At 41.7% G+C, this 15,047-nt stretch overlaps 1 protein-coding gene across 1 annotated transcript; it reads left to right on the plus strand.

Annotated features, from left to right (window-relative positions):
• Window positions 1-1,248: 1,248 nt before the first annotated feature.
• ptger3 (prostaglandin E receptor 3) lies at window positions 1,249-7,465 on the plus strand. Its single transcript, XM_004067974.4, has 2 exons — window positions 1,249-2,160; window positions 2,464-7,465. The coding sequence occupies exons 1-2, from the start codon at window positions 1,309-1,311 to the stop codon at window positions 2,773-2,775; spliced, it is 1,164 nt and encodes a 387-aa protein (XP_004068022.1). The 5' UTR covers window positions 1,249-1,308; the 3' UTR covers window positions 2,776-7,465.
• Window positions 7,466-15,047: the final 7,582 nt, after the last annotated feature.

Raw genomic sequence — 15,047 nt, forward strand, 5'->3', positions numbered from 1 at the left:
CCTACAAACTTCACTGAACCTACAAACATCACCAAACCTTTCTGGACAGACTAACATTTTGTTTCAGGCCTCCAACCTTAAAAACAAAAGTATATGTTTTTTAAAAAACCTAAAGCATCCTGTGTTTAAATGTAGTTTTTCCTTTGTGTGTCTCTGTCCTACCCAAACATTACATTTAAAGTTTTAAGTGAATAACTTAAAAATGACTTTTACTGCTCTGCTACTGAAACGGCTAAATGAAAAGAGTTACCATTTAGCAAATTCATTTTCAAATCCACTTTGAAAATACAGCAAACAAAAGGAAACAATAAATTACTATTTAAAGTTCATTAATTGCAAAAGAAAATCTGTATGCCTTTATTCCTATTTTTGATTTATTTATTCTTTTGGATGTGTTTGAAATTCTTGACCAGTAATTTACTATTTGATCCTGGCATTTTTTGCTGTAAATGATTATCATTTTCCTTACATTATTTGAGACAAGATCCAATTGTAGGTTTGCTTTGACAGATTTTTACATCAATGGTCAAGAAAGGGATCATTTTAACATAACAAAAAAAAGCTGGATAATAGAAAAAATAACATAATAAAGAAATAAGGCCTCATAAAGAATAAATGGGAGCTGAACTTACAGAATTAGGGTATTTGGTTTTGTTGAAAATACGCACACGGAATGTTGTAGTTTTGACAGCACAGAAATGCTTTTTCAATATTTGCATCTCACAAGCGTTGGAGGCTTCGGCTCATGGAGACTCAGATATCAGATGTCTTACATACAGAGACAGTATTCATTTGTATGGACAGTGTTCATTTGTGTGGACAGTGTTCATTTGTTTGCACATATTTTTGTTCCATGACAAAAGTCAGGCCAAAAGATATAGTCTTCTGACTTAGTCACAAAAAAGAGTTGTGAGCATCTCTGCATCTTAAAGGAACAGGTGCATGTGAGCATTGTTTTGACTCAGATGCGTGTTTAGGCACAAATGGAACTCCATACAAACTCCATCCTATCCGGGAAACGCTCACAATGGTTTTTGCTTTTTTTCCCAGTTGGCCTACTGATTTTCGTTTGTGTTATTTTTTAACAGTTTGTTTTTAGTTAAACGGTCTAAGACACTTAAAAAAATCAATTAATGCTAATTTTCTGTACATTTGCAGCGGAATCGTTGTCAGCAGGCAGCGAGACCCGCCTCCGGGGCGTAAAAGCTTCGATGCGCTTTTACGCAGCGCATTCGCTTGGAGAAGCAGGAGGCGCAAGATGACAGCAAACGAATAAACGAGGGATATGAGCTTACTCTTTCCTAAAAAATGACTATAGGTTGCTGCAGTTCTCTACAGGGCTCAGGAACCACCGTTCAAGAGATGCTGTGCTCCAACGTCTCCCTGGCGCCGCTTGATAACAACAACGTCAATGACTCCGCGTGCAGAACAGTTTCTGTTGGATTCCCAATAACCATGATGGTCACTGGTTTAGTCGGGAACTCTTTGGCTCTTATTCTAGTGTACATATCTTACAGAAGGAAGGAGAACAGGAGGAAAAAGTCTTTCTTGCTTTGTATTGGATCTTTGGCGCTGACAGACCTGTTCGGACAGCTTATGACAAGTCCCATTGTCATCTCAGTGTACCGGGCTGGTCGCAAATGGGAAAACATAGACACAGATGGTTGCCTGTGCTCATTTTTCGGGGTTTGTATGACAACTTTTGGATTGTGCGCTCTTTTCTTGGCCAGTGCCATGGCGATAGAAAGAGCCATGGCGATAACGAACCCGCACTGGTACTCCAACCACATGAAGACAAGTGTGACTAAACAAATTCTGGGCGTCATGTTTCTTCTCGTGCTGCTCTTTGCCCTGCTGCCCATCGCTGGAGTCGGGGAGTATCAGAAGCAGTGGCCGGGCACGTGGTGCTTCATCAGCACCGGGGACAGCAAAGTGCCAGGAAACACGGTTTTCGCCGTCACTTTTGCCGCGCTTGGGATTTTCTCTCTGCTGGTGACCCTGTCCTGCAACGTAATGACGATCCGGGGTTTAATAATCCGATGTAAAACTAAGTCTGGCGCGTCTCAGTCTTCAAAACAGTGGGAACGACTCACCACAGAAACTGTCATTCAGCTGATGGGCATTATGTGCGTCTTGCTTATATGCTGGTCTCCTCTGCTGGTATGTTTGTTTCCATTTTTATTTATTTTTATTCTTTTGCAGCCATGTAAGAAAGTGTACATTTTTACAGTGCACGTGCATAGAAACTGTCAAGTGTAGAGATAAAGCTGATAAAATTATTGCACCTCTTTAAATGACAGTTATAACAGACTTAAAACTGCTGATCCTGAGCTTTGTCATTGAAACTTTACTGTCTAGTCATGCAGAAGCGAATTTACCCGCTCTGCTTTCTGTTAAACACCTTAAATTTAAGGTGGACTGCAAAAGCCTCATCCCTCAGTATGACATCTCCAATCATTCTAGGTACTGATGCTGAAGATGATCTACAATCAAATGTCATCCCATGAGTGTGGCCTATCATCAACAGCTAATAACAGCAGGACTCTGGATTGCAACTTTTTTCTGACAGCGATTCGTCTGGCATCCCTCAACCAGATCCTGGATCCATGGGTCTACCTGTTGCTCAGAGAGATCCTCCTGCGCAAGTTCTGCATTGTGGCTAACGCTGTCTCCAACTGCTCCACAGAGGATCAGAAGGGGACACAGACAGTCCTTGATGCTCTTAACAAACAGAACCAAAAGGGTAACAAACTTGGCATAAATCAAAGTAATTGAACCGACAAAGAAGATGAGGATTACTTGGAGTAGTTGAAATTGGTTGGAGATGGAGAAAAAAATGGATGACTACTCACACACATTGTGCAGTGTGTTTGAGTCAAGCCTGCTCTGAGCATTTGTGTTGTTCGCAGCACTTACAATTGAAACTCTCTTAACCAGCATGTGGAAGCATGACCATGTCTCACAAGACTCACAAAATCTAAATGATGGTGAATTTCAGTAACCTCAAGCCATAAACTGACCTAACACACCCCTGCCATGGCTGTGTGCTTAAAACAAGCCCATAAACTCAGCTGTAATTACATTTAAAAACGCACAGGCCAAATGTAAACTTAAACAGAAATGTCTCAGAATAAACGTTTTTCTTAAAAAAAAAAAAAAAAAAAAACGTTTTTTTTTTTTTTAAAGCCAATAAGAATATTTATCTTTTTCATTATAACATATTACTGCTTTTGCGCTAAATTCTCACAACTCTGCCTGTTTGGTAGAAATTGCTGTAAATTTATAACACGGCTGTCCTTGGCATGCATTAAGAAGTAAGAAATGTGAAGCTGTAAGTTTGTGGGGTGCATCCCTTCCAAGCATAATGTATCATTTATCATGCAGCAATTTAATTAATTAATTGTATACAATAGTCCGGGTGAATACTTGATTCTGATTGGCTGCTGGCTGTGTGTTAAAAAGTGATATACCACAGGATAACCGCATTGTGACAACAGAAGTTCCGGTCACCTAGCTTAAATGTTTTGTATCACTGCGCCGGCTTCTTTAAAACAACCTTTTGCTTCATCATTTGGACAAAAATAAGCGGTAAGAGGCGAACTTTATCTCTGAACTGATGCTTTATTCAACCCATCGGCAAGGTCAGCATATATATATCGCTTTATATCGCCGAATCTTGACTGCAGCAGTGGTGTGGCGCAAAGCGGACTTTTTGTTACATCGCGCCGTACCACGTAACAAATAGCCCGCTTTTTTTGAGAAAAGTGATTCAAATCCTCATGGAAGCCTTCCACGGCGTGCGTTAAAAAGTGATAATGCATACTTCGTCGGCCATTAACGCTTAATTATTATTGTATCTGTGCCATTATCAAAATTCTGATTTCAGGAGAGGGGGTTGTAAATTAGGAGCAGATTGTGCCGGCATTGCCTGTCAAAAAAGATAGAAGTGCCATAAGTCTACACCAACTTTTGTAGAAAATGAAAGAAAAGAAAAACGTTGGATCACAAAAGAGTCATATAAATATCCAGATAATGCACCTGGAGCTAAAGTTTGTCATATAAATTTACCTCTAATTCTAATTGCTTTAAAATATAATATCCTAGATTTCTTGCAAACCATTGTGTTGTATTCATTCTGGGGGTCTTTTTTCTGTCAGGGATTTTGTCTCCCCCCACCCCCCCACCCCACCCACCTGTAGTCTGATGCCATAAAATGATACGTTAAAGGCAACAACATGCAGATGTGACACTGTGAAATATGCTGTTAGTGGAGTTTCCCTCCTCTAACATCACTTTATTATAAGTAAAGGGCATTTTTATGAACAATTTTTTGAATTTCCATTTTTTTCTTTTTGCTTTACCTCTTTGTAAATTTGGCGCAAACTCCAAGTAGAGGCAAACATTTATAGTCTTTCAGTTGCCAAGTACAATTAATCTCAGCCTTTTACCATGTACCTTTCGATTGGATGACAGTTTTTTTAGTGCCAAATTTCTCAAAGAGGCGTTTGTCCTTCAATTTTGTAAAGGTTGTTTTTGTGCAGCTCAGTGCGCAACATCTTCTAATTGTTGGTCAGGCTGTTAATATTTTTATCAAAGCTGGTAAAAGAGATCACTTCAAGGTTTGGTGCATTTACTGTCATGGCAACCTTGATGTTTTAGGACAATATTTCCACACAGCCAACATCCAGCTCTAACTACAAGATGAGGTTAATGTGTGCCATCTGTCATCCATACTCTTCTCTTTAGACTTTTAGCTCCAAAAAGACACACAGGCTCAGTGGTGATGATGACCCCATCGGAAATTGTTATCTTTGAAAAAACACACTAGGAAAAACATTTTCTGCTCCCGTTCATGCCTTTATCTACCAATGGAGACAGTGCAGAGATAACAGTTGATCTTGTGTAGATTTTAAAGCAATTTGCTTTTAGTGAGGCACTCAAAGGATTAGCCTTGTTTGGTAAGAAATAAAAAAAAAGCATAAAGCAAAGAAAACTGACTGAACATTTTATGAATTGTCTTGACAGTTACTGCTGATTTTGGTCCTTTGCTGTGACAAAAAAGGGGTGTTTGTTAAACAGAGAGTGTTTTAGTAGTACTTTTTTGGAGAATAATGAGCTGAAGTTGTGGGTCTGCATCCCAGACTTTAATTTAAACATGTAACAATGAGCTCAGAATGAAACCCTTTGTGGTTCCGTTTTCACATTCAAAACAGTGAAAGTATCTACTGATCCAGCTGTCCAGCTGATGTCCATCCAATTCTTGCAAATGTTTTGGCTTTTCAAGGCTCCTGCTTGGCAAGGGAGAAAAACAAATCATTTTTGGAATATTTGTTTTCAGTTGTCTCGTCCTACTCATGGCTATAAGATTAGCAGCAAAAAAAACATCCCAACCTACCCCCACAGTAGAGGAGAAAACAGCAGTAAATAATTTAAACATGATACATTCCTTAATGGGTCCAGAAAAGCCAACGCAATATTTACAGGGAGCATTTCCTGTTGTCGCGCCGCAGAGTTTTACTTATTATAAATTATGTACGATTATCCGATCCGAGGGAACTACTGAGTAATATCAGACTGGAAGCACCTTCACTTTAATAATCCACAAGGTGCAATCATAAAAGCCAATAGCGGTTAATGTTCAACCTAATTAAAAGTTGTCAAAGTTGTGAAAGAGCCTCTATAGGACAGCATTGAGTCTTACAGTTCAGACTGGAAGAAAGGCTGTGCCAGGAACAGGTCATTTTAACCAGGATTTCCAGGAGTGTGCTGTGATCTAATGAGTTTGTGAGACCAAGAGAATCAAGAAATGTCGGATAATTCCTTTTTCCTCCTTCAAGCTACTAAGCTAAGCATATGACTTGATGATAAATAACTTATTAAAAATGTATTAAAATCTTCCCCAATTTCCAGTTCCATGATGTTTAACAGCTTTTTTACAGGGTAGTAGTTGGGAGTTTGCTTACTTGAAAAATGTTCATATGCCTAAGCACTATTTAATTGTATTATTTATGCCTTTTTTTCAAACAATAAGGTCTAACAACCTCTGCCTTGCTGTTTATGCCGCAAACCATCAGAATACTCCTCCAGATTTGAGGTGATAGTACTTGCTGAAAGAGTGCTCAGGTGATCTCTGTTGAAACTGCCTGATAAGATCTCGCTAGTTTCTTGTTTTTGAGGCTTTAAGAAATGACAAACACACCGAGTGCCATGATTTGTTCACCGATAAGTTATCTTATGGTCTCATGCTGCTGTTTTGTCAGTCATGAAAATGACTTGAGAAAGTTTGTTCAAACATTTTCTACAAAAATAAACAGATAGCGTGGCTTATAAATGACAAAAATATATTTACTGTACAAAAAGACATCAGTTACCATTTAAACAATAGATTTTTTTAGTGATTGAAAGTGTTCGTCCGACATGCACACTGACAGCTTTGGTCTTACCAGTCAGCATTCCATTGATGAATGTAAAAATAGATTTATCACATGCACATCTTACCTTTTGTTTGTGTGATACTTTTGAATTTTAAAAGAAAAACTTAACAGATTTAAGTTTCTCTGAATTGTCAAATTGTGTTTCTCCTAAAACTGAGACATGAATCTCAGATGAGGGCTACCTGGACTCCATCCCAGCCATCAGTGCCGTGCTCGCACTGCTTTCCTTCAGTTTTCATCTAAAGAATGCTGTAAATGTTCCAGCCTTTTGTATTTCTGTCCTTCAGATATTTAACATCATCTGTCACAGGTGCACTTATGTAACAAGCTGCTTTGACCATTTAAATGTCTAAAAATGTATCTTTTTAGTGCGTAAAATTGCTGTCCTCTGATTGAACCATATCAGGGTGTTGTAGTTTTAGTACAGATAATTAATGAAGTTTCTTTACATGCATTAGGATTGATGCTGCTGTTGTAGCACATGTACAGTAGTAAATTAATACTTAGCTTCAATGTCATCCCATGAATGACTGTGACAAATGGACTGTGTTTTACAAGAACTGACCCTCTTAATGATGTATCATCAAGGGTGAAAACAGCAATTTTCTGGCCAGTGACAGAGAAATTAGGGCACCCGGATACATGATCATTAAGTAACCCTTATTTAAAGCTGGCAAGGCAGCTCTGACAAAAGATTTTACATCTTGTGAGCTGTGGTGTAGTGCAATAACAAACACATATAGAAGATAATACTAACCTAAACTGCTGTTTTAGGGCAGAAAGCTACTATGTGGTAATAAGCAGAAAGAGAAAATCAAAAGCTCATTGAGTGAAACAAGGTCCGATTTTACATATTTGTAAAGATATTATTTTCTGTGCATAAGAGGCAGGATAAAGTTATTGATATATGCCTGCAAATAAGTGAGGAATTATAAAAATGTTGAATGTTTTTGTGGTTGAAACTTGTACAGACTTCTGTTGTTTGTAAACCTTACATTATGTGTAAATAAAGCTATATTGTGTTTTCTAGATGCAGGATTTGTGTTTAATTAAATTGATTAGAGATATCATTAATTTTTTTCATAACAAATGCATGTTTGTCCTCAAAGCTACAAAAATAGTAACAGAGATTATCTTTTTTGTGCTTTAAAATAACTTGTTGCATTTTAGGATTTGGCATGTCAATATTTTGACAATCTGCTAGATTCCTCCTGTTAGCTCACATTTCTTAAATTCATGCAAAAGAAATTGCTCAGTTTTCCCTCATTAACTATAAATTGAACCAATTTGGCTGTTTTTTTTCTTAGCTTGAGATATGAACAATCTAAAGGCAAATGCTCCTTGATAGGTTCCTGTAATCCTGGACCACCTCAGTTTTCTAAAGTTCTTACTTTATTTTCAAATTTTGATTTTCTTTCTCAAAATGTATACTGCTTTTCCCAAAAGTGACTCACTATTTATTTATTTATTTATTATTCATTTTAAATTCTGAACTTAATTCAACCAATTTTTATTTACATCCTGACCTCTTTCTTTTGGACCCCTGGTAACAGAATTCAGCAGATTTGTGTAAAATGCATTAACTAATGAAAAAATATTGGAAAATTTCCCCCCAAAGTTGTTTTGCTGACATGAGATGAGCCGACTCTGCAGGCCGTTTGCTTGGCCTTAATGTCATCTTGAAGAAACCAGTCAGCAGCGCTGAGAGTTGTGTGAGATGGCAGCAAATCCATTAGATGATGAGTATTTATAAAAAAAAATACTTTGTCAGCAGTATTAATCCAGTAGACTTCAGGTACTAATGGTATTTGGTGCTTTATTTTGAGTAGTTGTTTGATTTGGGTTTTACTGCACTGCATCCTTTTAGCCACATATGACAATTTGCACCAAGAGGAAAGAATCTGGGTCAAAGGTCTCCAGAATCATCTGTTGTCACACAGAACCGAAAGCCAGATTGGGGGTTTGGGACAGGACTGATCAATTTATTTATCCTGCATAGAGCAGGTTCTGACCTCACCATCCAAACGTTGTCATTGAAAAAAGACTTTGAGACCAGATGATCATGAGAATCACTTCCAGCCAAATAGGCCCACTTGGTTTGACCAGCCCTTATTTTCCCTTTTACCTGATCAGAATGGCCTTTTGTGTTCCATATGTGCCAAGGAATTCACGTATTTTGAATTCAGATGTGACCTTTTTTGGATTTTGGCAGGAGTTTTCTTTTCAGCGTCCAAAACCATCACCTCTTACTTGGAAACAGCTATTGGCAGCAGTTTCAACTTGCCAAGCCAATTATTTAAGTTTGGATCAAAGCTTTCCTTGATTCTCTGTTGGACACTTTTTTTTACAACCATGTGTGCAGGTTTAAAATAAAGGGGTTGTTAAACTCAAGGCATATCTCACAGAATTGCCTGTTTTCTTTACTAGAAACCTGCAAGCAATAACAATAGCATCTCTGTGTTAGTGTTAAATTAGACTGTTTTCTTTCACCTTTGGACATATGGGTGTGCTGCATTATCATTCTGCAGTTTTAAGCGGTGAAAACAAAGTTAAATGAATGTTTGATGGAAAGTTCAGAGCATTTTTCATCACTTCGAGTATCATCTGTGATTACATTGGGATCCTAAATTCCAACACTCGTGACCTGTCTACCTCAGTCTCCTTGGAGTGCACACCGTTTAGTCATTTTATTGCTGACTAAGGACACTGTCTGCATCTGATAAATTCCATTCAGCCCATTAAGGCCTTAAGTGCCCCATTAGTCTTTGTGGTTAAGCTCAATAGAGTGAATATATCATATAATCTATTAGGTACGCACGGATAGAGACTATTAATGACAAGGAATTTAATGTGTTACAAACACAAAGACAGGATAAACTTGTATATGTTTATTATTTACATCAGGGAAATGTGTTTTTCAATCTAGTAGTAAATAATGTCTCAGTGTGAATACAATAAATAATTAAGGCCTTAATGTTTACGACATTTGAAATAAATTAAAAAAACGTTCCAAAATTCAAAGGAAGAAGGCTGTGAACATAATATAGCAGCAATGTCTGAAGTATTAAAAAATCAAAACATTGTAGTCACAATCACTTTTATTAACAACAAATTATCTTTGATTAGAGACCCACTTCAATGAAATTCATATTTTTTGTGTTATTAACATGTTCTTGTGGCGTTTTTCTCATTATGGAGGTCAAATTAAGATTAAAATAGCCTTCCTGAGCGTTTCTTTATTGAAATTGCAGTGTATCAGGAGCAGAAAAAAATTCAGTTAAAAAGCTTGTAGCTGAGACATAGAAGCTACAGGCCGTGGGCCACAAGCTCCATTCTGATACATCCACTTGTAGACGACTAGAACCATGTACGTCTTGGTTTTCCTCGTTCGAGCTCCCGTGCTGGCATCTGCCGCTAAACCTTACTGCAGGATGGCTCTAATATTGCTCCACATTTTTGTTGCACCGGTTTGGGGTTGTGAGGGGCTGTAAGCTAGCGGGAAAGCCTTTCACGAAAGAAATAATGGGAAATGAAGGCAGACTCACTCTGCGGCCAAAAGTCCCGGCCTTAACTCAGAGGCACATTTCTAATGAACTCCTGTTGCTCTGCAGAAACTATGTCCTAGAAAACAACACAGGTTTTTTTAAATCTTGGCTAAAAATGGCACAGGCATAATCAGAAGACCACTGGGAAGGCTTTTACCAAAAATCAAGATGTGATTGGGGCGGGACTTTAAAGCAGTGTTTTTCAACCTTTTCTGAGCCACGGCACACTTTAACCTTAAAAAAAATCCCGCGGCACACCAGCATCCAAAAATTTAAAAAAAGAAGGAGAAACTCATAGTCTGTATTGATCTACAGCCCCTCCACAATCTCACATGCATTTTTGAGATAATTGTTGCAGAAAAAGCTGGAAACTGCAGCTGTTTTTTCTCTAAAAGATTCAATAAAAGTTAATTTAGAAGATTTAAAAATAGTTTGATGTGTGTTCGTTGGTTTCAAGACGTTTAACGACAGATCTCCTTGTGCCCTGTCACTCTCACAACCCAATGCATCATGGGAGATGTAGTGCATAAAACGGCCGGAGATCGGTTTTCGGAGCCTCATTGTTTTGGTCACTTGTTCCACGGTCTGATACCGGATTCTGTGGAAAGCTACAGCGCAAAAGACGAGCTTTAGCTGGTATTTTTGTTAGAACTGAGCGACTTTACGAGCTAAATCGGGACAAGGAAGTGAAGACTTTAAGCACTTCTGATTGGTCAGACTGATGACATGTGATTAAGCCCCTCAAGAATGATTGGTGGAGACAGTTAAAGGGACGGGACTTTTCCCAAATACAGCCGGAGCTGCAGCTGAATCGCGGTACGGTCATTCTTATCAAAATGTCTTTAATAAAATAAAATAAACGCAAAGAAAAAGTATTTTACGATCTTTTATATTCCTAACTCCTCAGTGTTTTATCAGGGCCTGTTTGGATGAACACAGAGCTGAAATCCTGGAGATGGGAAATGTTTTTAGATCAGTTAATGAGGGCAATTTTCCACGGCACACTTGACCATCTCCCACGGCACACTAGTGTGCCGCGGCACACTGTTTGAAAAACACTGCTTTAAAGGGTAGCTAAAATCGTGACATTTCATAGGTCATAGGTCGCATTTATGGACTCATTTCTCGCAGAATACAGCCCTGGTAGATGTTTAGTTGAGCTGTTTGGTAAGGCTGACACATAATGCTAAAATGGAGAAATGCCTGTTTATTCTAATAGGTGTAATTACTCCTTCAGGACCTCTTAGGAGGAGAAGTGTCATGACGCTCTAGCGTGAGGACCCAGATGCTGTAACCCAGAAGGAAGACAGGTGAGGGATTTGGCGAGAAAAGGTTTATTATTCCTGCTAGGACGATGGTAGGAGTTGTAGCTGGGTGAGGTCCGGACTTGACAACGGCTGGTGGCGTGGCTGGAGGGCTTAGTGCGGTTAAAGAGAGCCGTGGGATCCTCAGGATGTCTATGAGCAGCAGGAGGTAAGAGAGCGCTGACGTCACTCGTGAGGTGCTGGTAATCCTGAGACAAAAGGCAATGATTAGTTTGAGGCTTGGAACAAGACAAGAGTTTGCAGAGCATAAACTTAAGACCAGGCATAGTCACCATAAGGGGTAACGATCTGGCGTTGAACTGATGAGTAAGGTCTCCTTTTAAGCAGTATGGCCGATGAGGTGAGTGGCGTCAGCTGGTGGCAATCAGGGAGCAGAGCAGGCAGAGCTGGAGGGGGAGGAGTCTGACAGGCACCATGACAGTACCCCCCCCTCAACGACCGCCTCCAGGCGGTCCGGGACGACGATCCGGGTGGGCCCGGTAGAAGTCGGATATGAGGGTCCGATCCAAGATCAGGGAACGGGAGACCCAGGAGCGTTCCTCCGGACCGTAACCCTCCCAGTCCACGAGAAACTGGTAACCGCGACCCCGGCGGCGGACGTCCAAAATCCGACTAACAGTGTAAGCCGGTGCGCCATCAATGAGCCGGGCGGGTGGAGGGGAAGCGGACGGCGGGCAAAGGTCGCTGTTGACAACAGGCTTGATCTGTGACACATGGAAGGATGGGTGGATTTTGAGGGCAGCCGGGAGTCGGAGTCGAACACAGGTGGGATTGATGATCTTGTCGATGGTGTACGGTCCTATGAAACGGGGGGCAAGCTTGCGAGAGGTGGCCTGAATAGGGATATTGCGGGATGAAAGCCAGACCTTTTGACCAGGACGATAGGCCGGTCCCTCCACCCGGTGACGGTTAGCCGCACGGCAGTTGTTGTCTCTGGTACGGAGCAGCGCTGCCCTGGTTTGGTGCCAGATTTCCTGGCACCGGCTGAGATGGTCTTGTACCGAGGGAACAGCGAGGTCCAACTCATGTGAGGGAAACAGCGGGGGATGATAACCCAGGGAGGCTTCAAACGGGGATAAGCCTGTAGCAGAAGATGGGTGAGTATTGTGGGCGTATTCCGCCCAAACGAGATACCTGGACCAGTCCGAGGAGTTCTGATCGACAAGGCAACGTAGCGAGGTCTCGAGCTCTTGATTAGCCCTTTCGGCTTGGCCATTTGATTGAGGATGGTATCCTGAAGATAGGCTCACGGAGGCTCCCAGTGCTCCGCAGAATGACTTCCATACTTGGGAGACAAACTGGGGGCCCCGGTCGGAGACGATGTCAGCCGGGATACCGTGGTGGCGAAAAACATGCTGGACGAGGACTTCGGTGGTTTCCGTAGCAGTGGGTAACTGAGGGAGTGGAATGAAATGAACGAATTTTGAGAACCGGTCAATGACTGTGAGAATTACTGTGTTACCCTGAGAAGGTGGGAGACCGGTGACAAAATCCAGAGCAACGTGGGACCAGGGGCGGCTAGGAGTAGACAGGGGATGCAGGAGACCAGAGGGTGGAGAAGTGGAGGACTTTGAGCGAGCGCAGGTGGTGCAGGCAGCAACGTACTCCTTAACGTCCTTATGCATGGATGGCCAAAAGAAACGACGACGGAGGAGGTTGAGGGTTCTGGTAACTCCGCCATGACAGGCAATGCGTGAGGCATGGGCCCAGTTGATGGCATCGGACCTAAGGGAACGGGGAACATAAAGGGTGCCGTTAGGGGGGTCCGGGTGATCGGGATCCTCACCTTGAGCCTGTAGAACTTTATGTTCAATGTCCCAAGTGATGTTCCCGATTATACAGGTCGAGGGGATGATGGTGGCCTCTGTGTTGTCCTGGTCGTCAGAGGAGCAATATTTCCGGGAAAGGGCGTCTGGCTTGATATTGCGGCTTCCTGGTCTGTAAGTTATGGTAAAGTTGAAACGATCGAAGAAGAGACACCAGCGGGCTTGACGGGAATTCAAACGCTTGGCGGAACGGAGATAAGAGAGATTTTTATGATCAGTCCAGACTATAAATGGATGAACCGCACCCTCCAGCCAATGACGCCACTCTTCAAGAGCAAGTTTAATAGCTAAGAGTTCACGGTTGCCCACGTCGTAATTGCGCTCTGCGGGTGTAAGTTTCTTTGAATAGAAGGCGCAGGGTTTTAACTTGCCAGTCTTCTCCTCACGTTGGGACAGGATGGCTCCTACGCCTGAGTCTGATGCGTCGACTTCAACCACAAATTGTCTGGTGGGATCCGGTTGAATAAGAATGGGTGCTGAGACAAAAAGGCTTTTAAGGGTGTCAAAAGCTTCCTGGGCTGCAGAGTTCCAAAGAAAAGCCCGGGCCGTGGAGGTGAGCTGTGTAAGGGGGGCGGCAATAGCGCTGTAATTTCTGATAAATCGTCTGTAAAAATTAGCAAACCCCAAAAACTGCTGCAGTTTCTTGCGCGTATTGGGGGGTTCCCATAGGGAAACTGCTTCAATTTTTGCAGGGTCTGGACGGATGCTACCAGCCTCGAAGATATATCCTAAGAAAGGGATAGTGGTGGCGTGAAATTGACATTTTTCAGCTTTAACAAAAAGCTGATTTTCAGATAAACGTTGGAGAACTAGACGAACATGATCGGAATGTTGCTCAGGATTTTTGGAATAAATGAGGATGTCATCGAGGTACACAAAGACAAACCGGTTGATAAAGTCCCGAAGGACGTCATTAACAAGACGCTGAAAGATGGCAGGAGCGTTGGTTAGCCCGAATGGCATTACGAGATATTCATAGTGACCAAGTGGGGTGTTGAAAGCAGTTTTCCACTCGTCACCCTCCTTGACCCGAACGAGGTGGTAAGCGTTGCGCAGGTCAAGCTTAGTGAAGATGCGAGCTTCCTGAATGGAATCAAACACAGAGCTGATAAGTGGAAGGGAGTATTTATCCTTAACGGTGATCTGATTAAGTTCTCTAAAGTCAATGCACGGTCTGAGGGTTTTGTCTTTCTTCTCGACGAAGAAAAACCCCGCCCCGACTGGAGATGACGAGGGACGGATGTGTCCCGAAGAAAGCGCCTCCTGGATGTAATTCTCCATGGCTACTTTCTCGGGACCGGAAAGATTAAACAGCCTACTCTTGGGAAGAGGGGCACCATCTAATAAAGTGATGGAACAGTCATAGGGCCGGTGAGGGGGTAAGGCACCGGCCCTAGCTTTGCTGAAGACTGTGCGTAGATCATGATAACAGCTAGGTACATTGGAGAGGTCAATCTCCTCCGGGGAACTTAACGGGGAAGAGCTAATCGGAGGTACCGCCGATTGTAAACAATTGGCGAGACAAAACTCGCTCCAACCGGTGATGCGATGACGCACCCAATCAAATTGAGGGTTATGACGCTGGAGCCAGGAAAAACCCAAAACGACTGGATTTTGAGGGGTGCGAGTGACAAAAAAACGGGTATTTTCTCTATGATTACCGGAAGAAACAAGTAAAACAGGTTCGGTGTGGTGAGTAATGATAGAGAGATGCTGACCCCCCAAACCAGCGGCTTTAACAGGCGACTGAAGGGTTTCCGTGGGCAAAGACAGACGTGACACGATACTGTGATCAATGAGATTTTGTTCAGCACCAGAATCAATTAAGGCATGGAGTTCTAAAGTTTCCGAGGCATGACATAGCTTGATGGGAATTTGAAGAAAATCTTTAGGAGATGATCTGACATAACCCGCCCG

Source organism: Oryzias latipes, chromosome 4 (assembly GCF_002234675.1).
Source record: "Oryzias latipes chromosome 4, ASM223467v1".
Taxonomy (NCBI): domain Eukaryota; kingdom Metazoa; phylum Chordata; class Actinopteri; order Beloniformes; family Adrianichthyidae; genus Oryzias; species Oryzias latipes.